Here is a 20,938-nt window from a genome sequence, read left to right on the forward strand (position 1 = left end):
CAATCAGCTTTATAGGCCGGGTCTACTACCCACTAGGCCAGACCGGTCGTCAAAATACAAAATATTTGCAGTGACATAAGTAATTCAAACACGATTAAGAACAAATGCATCACCTAACAAACATGACATTTGCATTAGATGACGTCATGGACATAAACGAATTTTCATAGTATCTGTAAATACATTCGTTTGATTTCTATTTAAAATTTTAGTTTGTACCTTATGTGTAAGTATTAAGGTACAAATTGGATTGTGATAATTTATAATAAGCTAAGACAGTAGGGCTTCACGCTCTGTATCTTAATGTTATTAACCGACTACTAAAACAGTTTGTATTGCACCTTTGCATATTTCTGTTATTCTATCAACATGAAATAAACCATTCAATAATTCACGTAATCAAATTAATGCGTTTAGATTATTCGAAGGATTAATTACTCGTAAACATGTTAAGTCTAAGGGCGTCCGCTAGGCGCGGTTGCATGGAGCGGGTGAGCGAAAAATAGTATGAGCGACGCTAACAGGCGCGGACGCGTGCGAAGAATTATACCTACAATGGCACCGCCCGCTCCGGCTGGTGGGCGCCCTCAGACAAATTCGTGTTCAAATTCGTCTTGATGGCGCTGCCGCTGTACGGTTCCATACATTATTCGAGAACTCTGGTTGTCAAAAACGGTTTTAGTATTTCGTCAGTCATCGCCTCCCGGCTGATTCTTTGTCAGATGATAATCTAGATGCTATTTTAAATTTAAAAAACCGTCAGCCGGTTGTATCGCGGTGGAAAGACCGTCAGCTGTAAAATGAACATGTAAAAAATATGCGCCTTACCACTTTATGTGCGGCAAAGTATGCGTAATGTGTATAATGCGTAATCCGTTGATGGCTTTTCAGGCGTTACGCCAGATGAATGCTATATGCAGAGTTTCATGATTTGTTATTGCTATCATAAAAAGGTATAGAGCTTATTTTTTTACATGTTCAAGCGACCAGCTGATTTTCTTACCACCGCGATATTACCGGCTGACGATTTTTTAAATTAACAATATCATATAAACTATCATTTGACAAAGTATCAAACGGGAGGCGATAGCTTTTTTTTTGTTTTACGTGTTTCGGTGGCTGCCATTCCTCAACCCACCAACGGAGCGGCAGTTTACGTCTACGAGGGTTCACCATACCTAGCCGTTAACCACTACACGAGTTTTCGGCCGGGAGGCGATTGGTCATGGAAATCTGTTCCTGGCTCGCGGTCTACCGTCGCACGATATTTTGCTTAGACATAACGACTTTTTAACAACAATGATTTTTCACACTTTACGTGGTTATTCCACTGGATTCACATGCGGTATATGAGCGAGATAGCAGTATGTACATATTTAGGTATGTCCTGCTCGCACAACAGAACGGAACGGAACAGTCAACTTGCTTGCAATGTGAAGAACCCCAGCCTCAAAACCTTGTCATTCTCATCATACTCGTAGCTCCAGTACCAGAGGGTCTATCGCAAAAAATTTCGTTATCTGTCTCTATCGCTCGTATATGCAAAAGCGATAGACGCTTGGCAAACATGCGATTCGCAAGTGCGAGCGGGATGCTATAATACGCGCATAGCGTTGGCTCACTCAAACATCGGAGCGGCTTGAGAATCGGATGCAGTGTGTCATGCGCCATAGAAAGGCAAATAGCGAAATTACGAATTTCGCGGTAGGCCCTCAGATTCTCTAAATATGTAAGATAATAAGATAAGATAATCATTTATTTCATTTCAATCTTAGTTGGTAAATACACAGTGGTCAAGTCCTCCTATTAGGTATGAAGTACCTGTGTCAGGAGACCTCGCTCTTCCAGATTACAGATTTAGATCTACACTAAGAGAAGTTTTGATATTAACATTATAATTTTATAATGAATTTACAAATTGATAAAGTTTACAAAATTTACATTTGATTATATATTACTTATTATACTTTTTCGATTAACTTCTCTATTTCCGCTACCCAAAGGTTGTCTGGAAGAGATCGCTTTTTAGCGATAAGACCGCCTGTTGTCTGCCTCTAAATTTAATCAATGGTTTATTTTTCCTGTATATTTTTACTGAGGTGTGCCAAAAGAGTATTATATCTATCTATCTATCTTATTCTTTAATATATATATATATATATACTTTTAATATATATATATATATATATATATATATATATATATTAAAAGTATATATACAAATAAAGCATAGACTAAATGTGTGTGTGTGTGTGTGTGTGTGTGCGCGTGTGTGTGTGTATGTGTGTGTGTGTGTGTCTGTGTGTGTGTCTCTGTGTGTGTCTGCGTGTGTCTGTGTCTGTGTGTGTGTGTGTGTGTGTGCGTGCGCGTGTGTTGTATTGATGTATGTATGTAAGATTACGATTTACCAATAATCGACACTATAAATTAGTAGCCACGAAGAATTCCTCACAAGGTGTCAAGGTATACAGTAGACCTTGCTAGTACCTATTAGCGATCAAGGCGGATTGCTTAATGATTCGTTTCGTGTCATTAATCACTGCTACTACAATGATAGTAACAATACTAACAATAACATACTATATTTGTTGATTGTTCACGATTTACGGAAGTCCATCAATTAGCAGCATCGTTTCGTGTCCGGTAAGATGGCGCCACTTTTTTTATTTATTCAGAAACAAACAGTCATTCAATAACATTAATCAGTAGATTAAGCAGCAGTAAATTGACCTATAGTTTCCTTAATTTACATATCAAAATACGAAGCTAATGCACTTTTTAAATACAAAAAATTATCGTATATAAATGCAAACAATTTTTACAATACTTTAAACAAATTTCTACAGCTTGTCTATATACAGTACAAGTTGATTAACACCTAAAAATAAAAGTGAACATCAAAGTCATGTGAAATTTAAGCTAAATAACAAGGAAAGATGTATGTGTGATGTGTGTGAGATGTGTGTGTGTGGATGTTGTGTTTTTGAACACATATCAGTGAAAGTATAAGTATCAAAGTCAAATGGCGTTCTAATACTTTTAATTATGTTTCGAAAGATGGCAGTAAATTTATGTCGCTCCACAGTTTTCTTTGACGATACACCTCTATAGTAAATTCTCTTTGGTAACGTAAAGAGATGGAAATCGTGTAAGTCGCGCATAAACAACAGTTCTACCGTAAAACATGGAGGTTATATATTATTGGCCGGTACTGTACAGTCGCCATCAGATACGAGTATATCGGAGCGGCCAAGGTGCTCACAAACATCTGAACACGCCTCTATTGTCAAGGCGTTAGGTGCGTGATCAGATATTTTGACCACCTCGGCCACTCCGATATATCTGATGGCGACTGTACCAAGTCTGAACGAGATGGTCCTGTGAAACTTTTGTAGTAGTAGTAGAGGAAGCGCTATTATCGGTTGCCCTTGTCACAATGTCACTTTTTATGATATATTTTTCACTACATACCGGGAAACCCATCTCATCGACTACAACGTAGCGCTACGATCGTAGCTCAACGGTGAATGTGTTAAATCCCACGTCAAAAGGGTAAGCGTCTTGTTGTTCCCAACTCCCCACCAAAGCTCTGCAGATTAGCTTACACAAAGCTTTTTATCCCAGGAATTAACCCCTAAGAGCCTGAGGGGGGGGGGCAAAGTTCGTACAAGAGACAATAGTAAGAGGTAGCGACGAGGTACGAGTAGCTCTATAGAGGAGGTAGGTGTAGTACAGTCAAGGTATTAAATATCGACACGGACAAAGTGCCAAAAATATGTAAACACTACTTTAATGTATAGGCAATAAGGTCGTGTATACATATTTTTGCCACTTTGTCCGTGTCGATATTTAATACCTTTGAATGTACCAGGGGTCTATGAAGAGGTCGGCTGGCGGGAGTTTGCACCGTCCAGTCCACATTGGTTTATTCCCGTACAAAACGAAGACAAATCGCGTGTGGTCGCTATCCTCAGCAATGAGGGAACGAAGAGTACGAGGGGTTGGGATACTGTCTTACGAAATCTACGGGGAAAGTCGTGAGCAATGGCGCGAAATAAATTCCCAACATATCTAAAGTAAGATCTGTAACCAAAGACGCATCTGTAAGTCTTCGTCACCATTTTTAATTCATGTCACGTACGAATGACAAATGCACTTACAAAAATAGTTATAGCGAATATAGACGCACGCGCCTCCCATACTGATAGTGTTTACCAAACTATTGCCAGTACTGTTAACACGTGTGCGGTTTTGGCAACGGATATTTTTATAATATCTTTGACGTTGACAAAGTGTATAAATATAGAATTCGTCCGTAATTTTCGAGGTCGTCAAGAAAGCGTGGTATGTATACGTAGAATTGATATGTAGTTTGGCATAATGACAACAAAACACAGCTGACTTTAAAAATGATGGTAAACAGAAATATAAACAATTGTGTTTTTATTATTTGTAGGCCACATGAATAGTCAAGGAATTTGATTTCCTGTTCGCATCGTCACAATGACAATATATGAGACCGCTATCGTCTTTCATATTGGTTGTCTGATGACATGGTTGACAAGGTTCGAATTGGGACAAAAATCATTTGTACGAGTATAACATTGAGTATATTGTACATCTTGTCTTAAAACATAACAAAACGATATGGATTGAAGGATAGTATGTGTGAATCGTTTAAAAAACCTTAGCTAACAAAAATTTAGCCACTCTTTATAATGTTTCTAGAATAGTACCATAATTCACAGTTAACATTTCGAGAATTTCACTGCAAACTGCAATGACGTAAGATCTTTATCGTAAATAAATAAGACCGTAAGATTAATATTTATATTAATGACTCAACCTTAGTTCATGGTGTCGTCTCTCCAAGATATCGAACCGTCTGGTTCCCGTGACAGATCAATTCTAAACGAACCGTTACATTTGATGCCTATATTTATTACAGTTATAGCACTTTTAACAGTCGGAATGACTCAACCAGTAGGCCCCAGCAGGAGTACGTTGCTCGTATCTAGCCTTAGTTCATGCTGTCGTATCTCCAAGACATCGAGCCGTCTGATTCCCGTGACGGATCAATTCTAAACGAACCGTTACATTTGATGCCTATATTTATTACAGTTATAGCACTTTTAGCAGTCGGAATGACTCAACCAGTAGGCCCCAGCAGCAGTAGGTTGCTTTTGTCTAGCCTTAGTTCATGCTGTCGTCTCTCCAAGATAACGACCTGTGTGGTTCCCGTGACAGATCAACTCTAAACGACCCTTACATTTAATGCCTATATTTATTACAGATATAGCACTTTTAGCAGTCGGAATGACTCAACCAATAGGCCCCAGCAGGAGTACGTTGCTCTTGTCTAGCCTTAGTTCATCATGGTGTCGTCTCTCCAAGACATCGACCCGTCTGGTTCCCTCCACAGATCAACTCTAAACGAACCGTTACATTTGATGCCTATATTTATTACAGTTATAGCACTTTTAGCAGTCGGAATGACTCAACCAATATGCCCCAGCAGAAGTACGTTGCTCGTATCTAGCCTTAGTTCATGGTGTCGTCTCTCCAAGACATCGACCCGTCTGGTTCCCTCCACAGATCAACTCTATATGACCCTTACATTTGATGCCTACATTTACGACATTTATAGCAGTAGAAATGACTCACCGCAGCCAGTAGGCCCCAAAAGGAGTACGTTGCTCTTGTCTAGTCTCAGTTCATGGTGTTGTCTCTCCAGGACATCAGCTCCGCCGGTCTGGTTGCCGTGACTTAGATGCAGGAGATCTGAAATAAAAAATACAATTATAATTTGCGTCTAAGCTAACATGCACGCCGTTCCATTTTTGTGTTGATTAGTGGAGGGTAGGGTTTATACTTAGGATCCATTTATTACTTGATAATTATCTGGATCTAAACGATCCGACAGGTCTTCCGTAGGTAAATTAGTGGACGGTAGGGTTTACAATTAGGATCTTTATTCTTTATTCTTTCTTTATTGCATCCATGGTTTGTACAGGTGTTACATACTCGTAGTAGTTGTGAGTTTCACATGGACCCTGATAGGATCTATTTATTAATAGAGAATTATCTGGATCTAAACCCGGATCTGACGTCTTTCGTACAATCAAATCGGATTGAAAATACTTGCAGAGGTGCGTACATATTGTATTGGTTTTTCTCTAAACAGTACAGTCATAGATAACTCCCAAATAAAACGATCGCTCGCTTTGGTTTAGTTTGTGTTTTATAGCTGGTTTTTATTTTTTACTTTGTTGTTCTAATCATACACTCAATTTTACGAGCATCATACGATTGCACGGCGTGTATTAAATATTGAAAAACTCTTATAATCCATCAGCCAAATTGAAATCCCCGCAACAACTTGAAAATGCAAGGACGTGTAATAAAAAGCCACACAGCGCGTTAAAACTTACAAAACAACGATTACATCTACCGAGATGGCATACTAAACAGCTTTTTTATCGAGTGGAAAAACCGATCCACTTTCCTTGAAACGTGAGAGTGTGACCAATCGATAGCGCCCGACCTTCGGAGATTAGTTGAGCTCTCATTTAGCAGGTTTCCATTTTACAACCCTTTTATCATTATTTACTTGTTACTAAGGACACATACTTGACATTTAATTGTATTACAGAGATGAAAAAACGATGCATTAGCGGCCACCTAGCCTAGTTGGTAGTGATCTACGAAGCAGGAGGTCCCGGGTTCAAATTCTGCTAAGGGCATTTAGTTGTATTCGTCACAGATAATTTGTTCCTGAGTATATGTCAAAATGTGAAATTGTGCAACGTGAGAATCTTTGTCTCGTTCCCTGAGTCGACTTCTGGACAGTTTGCCTTTCGGGCATCTGAAGCAACCTCATGAACCTATCCTACCTATCTATTGAGACTACCATGAAAAAATTACGCAGGAACATTACGATCGGCAGCCGTCATATATATCGCCATCTAGTGCCCACAACACAAGCCTTATTGAGCTTGTGGAACTAGGTCAGTTTGTGCAATATTGTCTCCTAATATTTATTTGTTTATTATCTGATCTTTCGTAGGAAGACCCTGGGAGATGGAATAGTTGCACACAATCAAGCATGGCTTAACTTCCTTCACACTGGGCATGACAATCTCCTGCCCGCTATGTGGTCGCGGCTGCCGCTCTCGTATTGCACTTACTAGTCATTAAACTCATTAATAATCTCTGCCATCCCTATCCGTACTAATATTATAAAAGCGAATGTAACTATCTATCTGTTACCTCTTTACGCTTAAACCGCTGAACCGATTTACATGAAATTTGGTACGGAAATAAAGACATAGAGCGGTCTTATCAATCATTATCATCCCACGCAGACGAAGTTACAGGCTTCTGCTAGCTAATACTGCATACGTTAATTGGTAACTGCAGGATTGTTAGTTGTTCAAGTTTGACAGCATAATGTAAATACAAGATTCTGCTCGAGACTAGAACTAAAGTAAATAAATCAATATTGTTTTTGTTACCAGGCAAAAATTGTATATCTTTTTTACATATTATGTCCCACTTGGACTATTATTTTACTTTAGCTTTCTTCAAAATATACATGTACCTAAAAATGTGGCTGTGTTTTAGTGCATTGAATACATAATTGAATTATTATTTTATTGCGTTGCTTTTTACGCCCTATTTATGTAAACGAGCTAGAAACTAGTTTCAAGACGACTTCCTTATGATTTAATTCAAAATTCAGTAACATTCGTGGCGAGTTGCACGAATATATAATCCTTTGCTGTTTGCTCTTTCGTAAAATGTTGGTCCAAGAAAACGAAATGTCACTACTCTTTTTTTATAAGCACTAGAGATCTAAAATCTCTCACGTACGAGAACAATCGCTTAATAGCTGTGAATTAAACCTGAAAAATTAATATCCCTTTCTTAGAGGCGTCATTATAAGTAATTACATTATAATATTACAAATTAAGTAAGCGTTGACGTGTCAAAATGTTTGCCCAAGAACACTTCCTTGTGGTACTCCAAGCACAAATATAGGTTAAACTTGTTATGAACTCTAAGTTCAGAATCCTTCACAAACGAGTATAATAGTTGTGAAACAAACCTCATAAATAATAATCTAGTCTTAAATACACTTACAAGTAAGTTTAGTTTCGACTATGTTTAACATGTCAAAAGCTTACCTCTGTGCGTGTGGTGTAAGGGATGATGTGCGTCGCTAGGAGTGCCGCTGGTGACGTTGTTGTATATGCGTTTGTAGTGGTTGTATACGGCGACGGAGAGCACTTTCTTTGCGTATTCTTGGCCGACGACATGTTTGTTAAGGTATTCGAAGATCTTTTTTGGAGGCGGTGGCGGTTTTCTGCAACAAAATGCATGTTTAGAACTCTGGGATTTTGAAAACGCATTGGCCCAGAAGTTTGAGACTAAAATCGACTAAGAACCAAGCAAATTAAAATAAATAAGAAAACCCGACATCATAATAAATTATTTAACCAAATTTTAAATCGTTATAAATGTCAAATAATTATTTATAATGAAAAATTATAAAGGAAACCTAAAGATTATTTTCAAATCTCTATAAAATGACCCACTCGATACTTGACATTGACAGTAAAATGTATTTCTCTTTTTCTAACACTATTACACGGAGAGAAATAGACAATTGGTTACTATTTGGCATGAATACAATTCCAGGTCGCAAGAAAAGAGCACGGAAGCATATATTAACACTTTGTATCCGAAGTTCGTTCCATACGAACTCGTAGGTATGTTTATAATAGTGTGTCAATGTTTATCCGTCATCATCAATATAAACAAGTATGGGTAGGTAACAAATTAAACGATCTCAATTAAGCAGCGTTGCGTCACAACTGCGTAATTCCGGGTTACAAAGTTTTCAATTTTACGATCACTTTCACGTCTCGCTACGTGGTTGGTGTAAAACAGTTTTTTACACGTTAACTACTTTAGAAACTCACCCTTTGAGTTTCCTCGGCCGATTCGTAGTATTCTCGATGTGATTTTCTATAGAGAGATCTTTAAATGTATAAGTACCCTGTTACGTGATTATTTTTACAAGCTTTTATTTAACTTGCAATGTACCTATGTACGGTCACGTCTGAAAATATCGATACGGACAAAGTGCCAAAAATATGTATACACTACCCTAATATATGGCCATAAGGTCGTGTATATATATTTTTTGGCACTTCGATTGTGTCGATGTTTTCAGACGTCACTGTATGTTTGTACGGGTCAAATCTCACAAGTTAAATTTGATCTACTTCCCGGTTTCCGATGAATCTAAAAATGTGCATATGTAAGTGGGCGACAATGCAATATTATGGTACCATCGAGCTGATCTGATGATGGAGACAGAAATTGGCCATAGGAACTCTGTGATAAAACTATACAACTTAATTGAGTTTGGCTTTGAGTGTAAAAGTACAGTCGGCGATTAAAGCTAGTATCATACATATACCGGTAGGTATGATTCAAACCTATGGATTTCTAGGGAGACAGACAGACTGACGGGGGAAACTTTAAGAGTTTATGTTGATTACGGAACCTTGACCCCTGAACATGAACCAAATATCACAAAATGTCAATATGGGGAAATGAAAGTATTGCTAAAGAGGTTCAATGGCAATGGCAAATGGCAAAAATTTGACCGATTTTGTTATTTTCACTCAAAATATCAATAATTAATATTGTTACTATAAATTGATATAAATAAAAGATTTAAGTATATAAATTGTTGATAAGATCACGGTTTTCCTTAAAAAGTGCGAGATTAAGTATTGAAGGTAAATTGGTTCGTTTACATTATTCGCAATTTCTACTGAACTCCATTATACTTATACACTTCGACTGTTCTAATCTATTTTGCACATCATAAAAAAACATGTATAATTAGCAGTGATCGGAACTATGGGAGTAAAACTTGTTAAGCGGACATAAAATAGTGCATACAGCCCTAAAAATATTCATGTCCATAGGGATAGGAATAGTATAGTACTTACAGCCATAAAAATATTTACATTCATAGATATTCGAATATGTTTAAGGCTATAAGCACTCTTTTTACGTCCGCTTGATAAGTTTTGTTAAAGTTTTACTCCCATAGTTCCGATCACTGATAATTAGTATCATTAAAATGAAAAACAAACAATGGAAGAAAATAACATAATAATATAACCCTCACCATATTGATTACAAAGTGGTTAATTAACATTAATAGCTTCCAATCTGAATGACTTATGATTTGCGATATGATAACAAGTTTAAACGAAAACGATCTCAATAACTACAATAATAGAGTTCTATTTATAAACGCTACTACAAAGTCAGTGATCTTTAGTGAAGGTCAAAAAGTTTCTTACGTCAGAGGGCCTACCGAAGTTGGCAAATGGCGGGCATCTTTCTCTGTCACTCTAATTACGCCCTAATTGGAGTAAAAGAGAAAGATACCCGTAATTTGAGAACTTCGGTGTTCGCGGTAGGCCCTCAGAGCTGAGGAAGTAGACTTTATGATAAGGGAGTAAAGGCGATAATAATTTGACTGGATTTTAGTGCATGAAGACGTGATATCTGCACGTGTATGAGTGGTGTCAGGAAGAACGTAGCAAGCGACATAACGACATACGTATGTGGATGTAATTATATTATGTGGAGTACTTTATAACGTAGATGTCTCAGTGATCGGTATAACCCCAATAGTTGCCAATTTCATTACTAATTTCTAGTAATACACCGTGTTTTTTTTATTTATCGTAAAACCACCCAACTATAGTCCAATACTGCAACTATGGTCCACAAGTTCAAAAGGAAATTAAGTATCTATACCATTGTTCCTTGTGGTTTACTCCTAGTTTTACCTTCCATTTATAAACATCCTTGCCTTAGAACTACAAAAATATAGTAAAATACACACCTGAACGAGAAAAATTGAGTTTATTTGTGGACCATAGTTGGGAGCTTTGGACTATAGTTGGGTGGTTTTACGGTACGTTAATTTCAAGGGTGCATTCCTGAGCTTAAATTAAGTCACTTTCTCAAAGACACCGATATTCTAATTAACTCCATTTCGGAGATAATCAACAATTTATATTTATCTTATAAGGCCCTTACAAGCCCGTAAACTTGCCTTAGGGCCTGTTTACCTACATATTAATTAGTGTTTAGTACGAGTTTATACATTTGCTACTAAACGTACGTACTATCTCGGACGATCGATGATCAAAATCACATTGATATGTCACAGTTTTCAATTGTTTGGTTGGGTTAAATGTAATGCCCGTGTTACAACAACGTATTTCTATAGTAATCTAAATTGTATTTTTTTTCTTATTTAATATATTTATATATTTTTATATTTTATCTCTGACACTTAGAGACTTATACATCTCTAAAGAATTTAGTATTTTATGGTTTTATTTTTTTATCATAGTTTCTTTTGTGTAATTTGACATTTAGAGACAGTATACATCTCTAATAAAGTATTTATTATTTCATAGATTCGATATTTGTAATTGTTTTTTTTTTTTTTAATTTATTGTTTGTAAAAATGGACATGTAAAAGTGCCCCTGTGGCCTATTTGCTGAATAAATGTTTGATATTTGATATTTGAATGCAGCATGTAAATTTTTTATAAGATGTAATGTTTTGAAAGGATGTGTCCCGCCGAGTTTCTTGCCGGTCCATATTGGGATTCTCCAATTGAGAGGGGATTTAAATCTTCTCGGGTCGGAGGTGTAGGGTTAGAGCCGGTGTAGCTTTTCTTCTTCTTCTTATCTTAACGCTATATGCAACATTTTACATTACAATGCGACTTACAAAAAAAAAAAATTTTTTTTGAAAATTAAGTATGCTATTTAGTTAACGTACTTATCCATACCCTGAAGTTAACGGAATTAAAAAAAAAAACACTGTGAAGAATTGACAAACCAGCTGTGATATATCGGAATTAGGCTATCAAATGAGCGTTTAAAAAAAATACTGAAACCTGATTCTTACAAATCAGGATTTTCTTGGGCTTATTCTACTCAGAATCGTCAGCATTCTTCATTCTACCATTTTAAAAAGATTTCCTTAAATGTTCGTTCCATTACGTCACGTTTTAGTGTGAATTTTTTCACTTGTATGTGCGTAACGTACTGGAAATTAATATTTCCATACTGTTCCATTTCCATTAGTACTCTGTGTAGCTGTGTGCGTAATCATTCCCCTAAACTCTCCTCGACCTGTACCTAATATTATTCATACAATCATGGACCTTATTGCGACCAAATAAGGTTGACAAATGTACCCTATGTAACAGACAGGGTTCGAAATTATCCATATAATTATAGAGTATTTGATAATTATCTGATAAATATGGATGGTGCTATATTTATTTTCTTTGAATTATTTGATAATACAAATAATGTTTGGGGCGTTTTTGCTTATGTACGGTCACGTCTGAAAATATCGATACGGACAAAGTGCCAAAAATATTTATACACTACCCATGTATCTAATATATGGGCCATAAGGTCGTGTATACATATTTTTAGCACTTCGATCGTGTCGATGTTTTCAGACGTGACTGTACAAATAAAAACTGACCTAATATTGTTTTTTTATTAACTATTGAAATATAAGATATAATCATCATGTAGATCTAATAAGTAATACTTACAAAACTAATTACTATTTTTTTTTACTGTATTCAACTATTATAGTCCACTTTTAATTAGAACAAATTAAATCACACATAATCAATAGAAATCATTACAAAAAAAAAACTTAAATAAAACACTACTATTACAAGAAAAAAAAAAAGCACCACTATACAAACACAAACTTATAAGGGCGAGTGGCATGAATCGCCGCCTCACAGCCCAGCACAGTGCCGAAGCCCAGGGAGTAAATAACTAAATAGCCAGACATTACCTCCCTTACTGCTCGACAGCAACAGCAGATCTAATTATATTTCGTAAAATTATGGGTTATTATTAGATAGATAATTATCAGGCACAAAAATCACGATAATTATCAAAATAACTACCATTGATAATGATAATTATCAGTGATCGGAACTATGGGAGTAAAACTTTAACAAAACTTGTTAAGCGGACATAAAATAGTGCATACAGCCCTAAAAATATTCATGTCCATAGGGATAGGAATAGTATAGTACTTACAGCCATAAAAATATTTACATTCATAGATATTCGAATATTTTTAAGGCTATAAGCACTCTATTTACGTCCGCTTGATAAGTTTTGTTAAAGTTTTACTCCCATAGTTCCGATCACTGATAATTATCCTTTCGAACCCTGGTAACAGAGAACCAACAAAGAACAGCTACAAGTTCGAAGGAACAACAAAATTTCTTCCGCAATTTCGGTCAAGCACCCCACTATCAATCATGGCAACTAGATATCATTGTTTAGGAGATACTTACCTACAGACAGACGAACAATGACCTTTGTAGGGGCATTGACATTTACAATGAGGTAATCATGAGAAATACGATAATGGTTTGTTGGTACAGATGTAAGGAAACGCGGTGTAAAGAGGTTGTCAACACCAAATTTCGTTGAAACTGATGTTATTTAAGCATTTTTAAAGAAAAACTATTTGTATTTAAAAGCAAAAAAATATATGTTAATATTCATCATCATAATATATGACGACCGGTCTGGCCTCGTGGGTAGTGACCCTGCCTATGAAGCCGATGGTCCCGGGTTCAAATCCTGGTAAGGGCATTTATTCGTGTGATGAGCATGGATATTTGTTGCTGAGTCATGGGTGTTTTCTATGTATTTAAGTATTTATAAATATTTATATATTATATATATCGTTGTCTAAATACCTACCCTCAACACAAGCCTTATTGAGCTTACTGTGGGACTTAGTCAATTTGTGTAATAATGTCCTATAATATTTATTATTATTATTTATTATCATATTTCAAGGACCGTACTCGATACATGATTGCACGAAATCGGCTAGATAGAAAAGAATTGCAAAGATTGGTCTTAAAGTCACCATTAAACTCTGTCTTTATTTGTTAAGGGGCTCCCCGCGGTTTTCATCGATTTTTGGCGAGTTTTGAGTCGTTACTCCTTCCTTTGCACTACAGATAGAATTATAAGACAAACGGCTATCGGTTCTTTAATCTCTTATCTCCATTTTTGTCTGCCGGATTTTGAAAGAAATTAATACTTATTTTTTTATGATTTTTATAAACATTTTCTAAACACTATTTACGTTACTAGATTGCTATGAAGGATCTTCCATATATGAGATCTACATACACTATGAGATCTTGGGTTCGTCTTTGACGTCTCTAAAAATTTGTCAGAGAGTTATATTTTAAATTAATTAACAAAAAAGTTATGGTCAGAAAACCAGTTTTTTTGCCTAAAATTCTTCAAATTTGATGCCAAATATCTCGAAGAGAATGAACTTTGAAGTAAATTTGGGATACTATATTGCTTACAGCCGTTGCTGTGAATATGATTAGCTACTAAAAACAGAAAACTAAGGGATTCAGATCGAAGGTCATTTGCGTTAGGGACCCCCTTAACTTATGGTTCTGCAATTAAAATCACAATTTCAATATATATATATGTATATATATATATATTAAAATAATAAAAAAAGTAATATTGACAACGAAATAAAAATTGGCCCCTTATTAGCCCGCATGGATCTCTTTTTTTTTGTATGTTCCCCAATTTCCCTGGGATCCACTAATATGCGAGTACAAGCGAAATGCATAGAATGTTATTTACGCTCACGTTAACGAATATGTAAATGTGACACTGGTGGTAGCCGTACTATAATAATTTCTGTATTTTTTATGGTAACTTGTGCATTAACTTGTGCTCGAGAATAATTATCATTAAGTAAGAATCATTTGGTAAAGATAAAGATAGTAAATTTTTTCATGTAGCCATTTTTTTATACCACGTCGGTGGCAAACAATGCGCTTAAAACTTATTTGGTCTGAAATAAATATATATTGATTAATTGATTGATTGATTAAAACGCCAAGTAACCTCGGGCAGAGGTGTAAGTAGTGAACACCTCTGCCCGAGATTTAAACCCCTCCAAATTGGAGAAGAGTATCTCAATATGTGACCGGCAAGAAATTCGGCGGGACACTTTTTTTAATGCTGTGTCGGTGGCAAACAAGCATACGGCCCGCCTGACAGTAAGCAGTCTCCGTAGCCTTTGTACGCCTGCAACTCCAAAGGAGTTACATGCGCGTTGCCGACCCAAACCTCCACACACATCTTATAAAACATTACTTACATCTTATAATTAAATGCACCGCCTACAATCTTTTCTGCTTTGCCCTAGGATTGACTGGTAGAGAATGCCTCATGGTATTAAGTTCGCCTTTTGTACGTTAAATTTTCTTTTGGGTAATAAAGTTTAAATAAATAGTTAAAATAATTAACATTTATTTATTTGGTAAAGTGGAACTGCACGAATTTTTGGGCAAATACGATTACATCCATGTGTGGCACTTGTATAATACGAATATTGTATGTATAAGTGCGCCATTAATTCTGCGCTTGCGCAACGGATGAAATAAGAATATAATTTACGTTGCAAAACTTGCTACACGGAATTCGTTTGCATAACGATTGTTTATTATTGTCATTTGATACTTTTATTTAATAGTAGTAAGGGCTTGTGCACAAATCACGCGAGGTTCGATAGGAGGGGAGGGGGGTCGCGAAAAAATCACGACGGAGCACGTTGGGGGGGTTATAAGGAGACCTCACGTGTATTTTTCTATAGTGAACGAAACTAAGACAAAATATCTACCACATACTTTTTCTCGGTTTCGTTAAACATAAATCTTCATTTGGCACTTCAAAATAGCGAGTCTAAACAAGATTTACTCTATACAGTATTATTTATCTTAAAATTAGGTCGAATGAAAAAAATACACGTGGGGTTATGTGGGGGAGGTGGGTTAGCCAAGAACCTCACCAAATATCACCAGGGGGGGGGGGGGGGGATTCAAAAAGTAGCCGAAAAAACCTCGCGTGATTTGTGCACAAGCCCTAAGAAGGAAAGTAAATATTTTTGGTAAATAAATTGCCTAACTAGCGAGCCTCTAATGGTTGCGATTTATCATCGTCTGTCACCGTAGAGCAATTTAACGTTATTTACTTGACGACCGGCCTGGCCTAGTGGGTAGTGACTCTGCCTATGTAGCCGACGGTCCTGGGTTTGAATCCCGGTAAGTGCATTCATTTGTGATGTGCACAGATATTTGTTCCTGAGTCATGGGTGTTTTCTACGTGTTTATGTATTTATATATTGTATATATCGTAGTGTAAGTACCCACAACACAAGCCTTCATAGCTTACCGTGGGATTTGCGTAAGAATGTCCCCATAATATTTATTACTTAATAATTTAAAGCCATGAGTTATGGAAATTTGAAATAATCACTGTTCATCCAGGCATGATGGTCATAATTAAATATTTTAAAACGGGTCACTCACGTATTACGTACACGCTGAGTGACCCGTTTTAACATATTTAATATGTCTGTGTCTCACGGAAGTTTTGTTATTAAAATGATGGTCCTAAAGCTGCGTTTCTATCAGAAATATGTGAGGATGCGTAGCGAGAGATGTACAGTATGGGGTTCATCAAAAAAGGAGTGTACAGGTTTTTAAAGGGTCGGCAACGCGCATGTAACACCTCTGGAGTTGCAGGCGGCCATAGGCTACGGTGACTGCTTACCATCAGGCGGGTCGTATGCTTTGCCACCGACGTGGTGTAAAAAAAACTCATCCTCGTATATCTCTGGAGGAAACGCAGTCTAAAGATGACTTGCAACGCAAATAAATACATTAGGTAAAAACTGGAAATTTCACAAAGTAGATATAGCAATCTAGGGATTAGACATCCAAAAACAGACTAGACCATTTATCAGACGTCAGTTAAAATCATTAATTATGCATATTATAAAATGTTTTATAACCTACGTTGCCTAGGTCCTACTTTCAAATGATTACAAAACGAAGGAGATTATTTATGATATCAAGACTCCTAGCTTGAGCCGTATTCTTACGAAACATTAACATAATAATAAACCTCCTTGTGTCAAACTAGTTTAAAATGTCATCATTTAGTTAGTTATAATCAGCAGTTCCACTTCACCAAATGGTGCTTTCCTACAGCAAATGCACCAGTTACTAAAATATAATTGAAGTAGTCAATTGTGTCGCAAGGGAGCAAAATGATGCCTTGATTACGACGTGGGCGTACATAAAATCCTGAACAAAGTAAATTATTATGTTCAAAATATTATTTACCCTAAAAAATAGTATGCAAAAAAGGAAAAAATCGTGTCGAAGAACAGAAAAGTGCTACTTTGATCCCTCCTAGCAGGGAAGAAAAGTCCCACTTTGTACCCTCCTAGCGGCGAAGAAAAAGCAGTTTGCATAAACACTACATATAAAACGTTCGTACGACTATGTACAGTCAGCGTCAAATATTTTGTAGCAACCAAAGTAGCCAAATAGTTCGGTACACCATATATTTAGTATGGTGTACCGAACTATTTGGACACGATGACTGCTACAAAGTATTTGACGCTGACTGTACCTACAATTTGTAAGCAGCAACAATATTCAAGTTACCAATTACGTTTCAAGAGGTTTCCAAGCGTAACTAAACCGAACCGAATGCGGGACATTTGGGGACATTGTATCAATACAAATGTCAAAAGGCTAACGTGTAACGAATGAATGTCTTTTAGTTCACGGAATACTAGTAATTTTAACAGGTATATGTAAACGTAAGGTACGGTCGAGGAAATTGATACTTTAGCAATTTGCGGTTCAAGTAAATTTGGTTGTACGTACTTATGCTTAGAGCTGTCCAATGTAAAGTGAACCGTAAACTGCTATTGAATCAATTTTCTCGACCGTACCTGTCCGACAGCCAAGGTGTATGATTTTTTTTTAAGTGCTCGGAAGTACTGTCAGCAGTTAGCGACGAATAAAATCCGTAAAACTTTTATTCACACGGGATTTACACGTAAGTAAATTGCGAGAAAATTGTCGATCGCAAGACCATTTTTTACTGACGCTCGAAAAACGATAACATTCAACGAACTGACTGATTAAGAGGCTGTCGTCACCCAATGTCCTTGAAATAGATGTTACTTAAATAGTTTTTTAAGAAAGACTATTTGTTTTAGTCAAGTAAGAAAAATATATGTTCATATTAATTATATTTCAAAGACCGTGGTTGTACTCGATACATGATTGAACGAAATCGGCTCGATAGAAAATAATTGCAAAGATTGGTCTTAAAATCACAATTAAACGGTTTTATGTCTTTATTGTTTTGATTTATGGGTCTGCAATTAAAATCACAATTTCAAAACATTTATATCTAAACCGTGGTTGAGTAAAATATTACACTAATAATCCACTTTTTTTTTTTAATATTTTTTCTTATTATTCCCTTGCCCAGGCCCAGTAACATGCGACAGTGCTATCTCATTTACTCCGATACAAATAGACAGTGTGCGCGCTTTAGGTATTGACAGCCTCTTAACGTTAAATATGTCGGCAGCAGCTGTCATCCCATAGGGAACTGTCAACATATCGCACAAGCAAATTTTAACCAAATATCTACAAAGTGCAGTCGCTATCAGAGATATCGGAGCGGCCAAGGTGCTCAAAAATATCAGAACGTGCAGTGTAACGCCTTAACAATCGAGGTGTATTCAGATATTTGTGAGCACCTCTGCCGCTCCGATATCTCTGATAGCGACTGCACTTTGTAGATGGCGACTGTACAAGATTGCCTGTCAAAAATGCCACAGAAATCGGAATAATGTCAAGCGTTATTGGAAGTATTGAATTTTAAATGACGACCTAGAGTTTGGCCTAGTGGGTAGTAACCCTGCCTACGAAGTCGATGGTCCCAGGTTCAAATCCTGGTAAGGGCATTTATTCATGTGATGAGCATGGATATTTGTTCCTGAGTCATGGGTGTTTTCTATGTATTTAAGTATTTATAAATATTTATATATTATATATATCGTTGTCTAAGTACCCTCAACACTAGCCTTATTGAGCTTACTGTGGGACTTAGTCAATTTGTGTAATAATAATAATGTCCTATAATATTTTTTTTTTTTTTATTATTATTATTATTTATAATTTTTATAAATAATATGTATGTGATTGCTTAAATTATTTACAATATATAGTTTATTCCTATTTCCTAGATATAACCACCCACCAGTGTTGGAACGGGAATTCGAATCATTTGAGTCTAAATTTGAAGAAGTCGACTCGTTATTTACGCGACATTGCGCTAAAAACTTCCGAGTTTTTAAAGTCCCCAGTTCAATTTCCTATCAAGTTTTTTTCAGAAAAAGGCGAACGCTACGATGTTTTGATTTCTCTATTAAGTCTGAACAGGAGAAAACTGCATTCAACCAGTTAGCGGACATGAAGTTCAAATGAATCAGCTAACGATCTGGCAATTAGGAACTAGCAAATCACGACTTCACCTGATTCTGGGGGAAAACTATTCGCTGACGATATGGTTTGTTTCACACGCTATAATTTTTTTTTTTTTTTAATTTATTTAGGAAACAAACAGTCACATATTAATATATATAAGCTTAAGTGATAACAAACAGACCTTTAGTTCCATTGAAAATAAAAGTATACATAGTAAATTACAGATCGAAACAGGGAAGGTGTTAGGCATCTTCTTGTCTATTATTTACTTAAACGGGTATAATTAAGATTTATTACCTCTGACGTTTCGTAAAAGACATTTCTTCGTGGTCTTGAGGAAAGGCTTGCTAGAGCTGACATCAACATGTAGTTGCGCGGTTAGATGTAGTGTTATATCCTCCCAAAACCCACCATACAAAAACCGGCCAAGAGCATGTCGGGCCGTGGCCAGAGCGTGCTCAGTGTAGGGTTCCGTAGTTACTCTTCCGTCACAATAAGGTAAACTGGAGCTTAAAGTATAGTAAATTGTTTTCCAAGGGATGAAACGGTACCTTTCATCCGAGTTAAACAAATAGGCAAATTTGCATAATCAGTACCTAATTAAAGTAAGTCTTTTTACTATGAAGGGAAAACTTTTTGCGATAACTCAAAAACAGCTAAACTGATCATGTCCGCTATAGTTTTCATTTAATGTCTTTCTTAAGCTCTACTTCCACGATTTTTTTCATATTTTTTGGACCTATGGTTCAAAAGTTAGAGGGGGGGGGGGCATATTTTTTTCTTTTGGAGCGATTATCTCCGAATATATTCACTTTGTCGAAAAATGTTTCTTGAAAACCCCTATTAGTTTTGAAAGACCTTTCCAACGATACCCCACACTCTTATTTATCGATAGGGTTGAAGCGAAAAAAAAAATTCACCCCCACTTTACGTGTAAGGGAGGTACCCTAAAAAAAATTAAATTTTTAGATTTTATTGTACGACTTTGTTGGATTTATTGATTTATATATCCTTGCCCAATTTCAGTTTTCTAGCACTAACGACCACGGAGCAAAGCCTCGGACAGACAGACAGACGGACATGGCGAAACTATAAGGGTTCCTAGTTGACTACGGAACCCTAAAAAACAAGCCATTTGAATTTGAAATCCAGAGTGAAGAAAATATGATTGAATTTCTATTGTTTTGAAATCGAATGAAACAAAAGAAATGTAGCTATGTTCCAAACACAAAAGGATCTCGACTCTTACGAGGATATACAGTCACCGATAGATATGCGGCAAATATGCTCAAAAATATCTTAACATGCGCTTTAATGTTTCAACAGAGCGCCGGGTTTCTTACGTCGCGTCGGTATCTTCTTGAGGTAGGTTAGGACTAGTGGTCGTTTTTAAGATCAGTGCATCGAAGAATAAATATATTTTC

General features: G+C 36.4%; 1 protein-coding gene across 1 annotated transcript in view; it reads right to left on the reverse strand.

The window, feature by feature from the left end:
• The window catches only part of LOC133527255 (ATP-dependent Clp protease ATP-binding subunit clpX-like, mitochondrial), a 66,611-nt gene that overhangs the window by 30,024 nt on the left and 15,649 nt on the right, over positions 1-20,938 (reverse strand). The window contains exons 4-5 of the mRNA XM_061864193.1: positions 8,187-8,365; positions 5,665-5,781 (exon numbers count right to left, since the gene is read on the reverse strand). Coding sequence (XP_061720177.1) covers positions 5,665-5,781; positions 8,187-8,365 — 296 coding nt within the window. The remainder of the gene's footprint in view (positions 1-5,664; positions 5,782-8,186; positions 8,366-20,938) is intronic.

The sequence above is a fragment of the Cydia pomonella genome, chromosome 17 (genome assembly GCF_033807575.1).
Source record: "Cydia pomonella isolate Wapato2018A chromosome 17, ilCydPomo1, whole genome shotgun sequence".
Taxonomy (NCBI): Eukaryota; Metazoa; Arthropoda; class Insecta; order Lepidoptera; family Tortricidae; genus Cydia; species Cydia pomonella.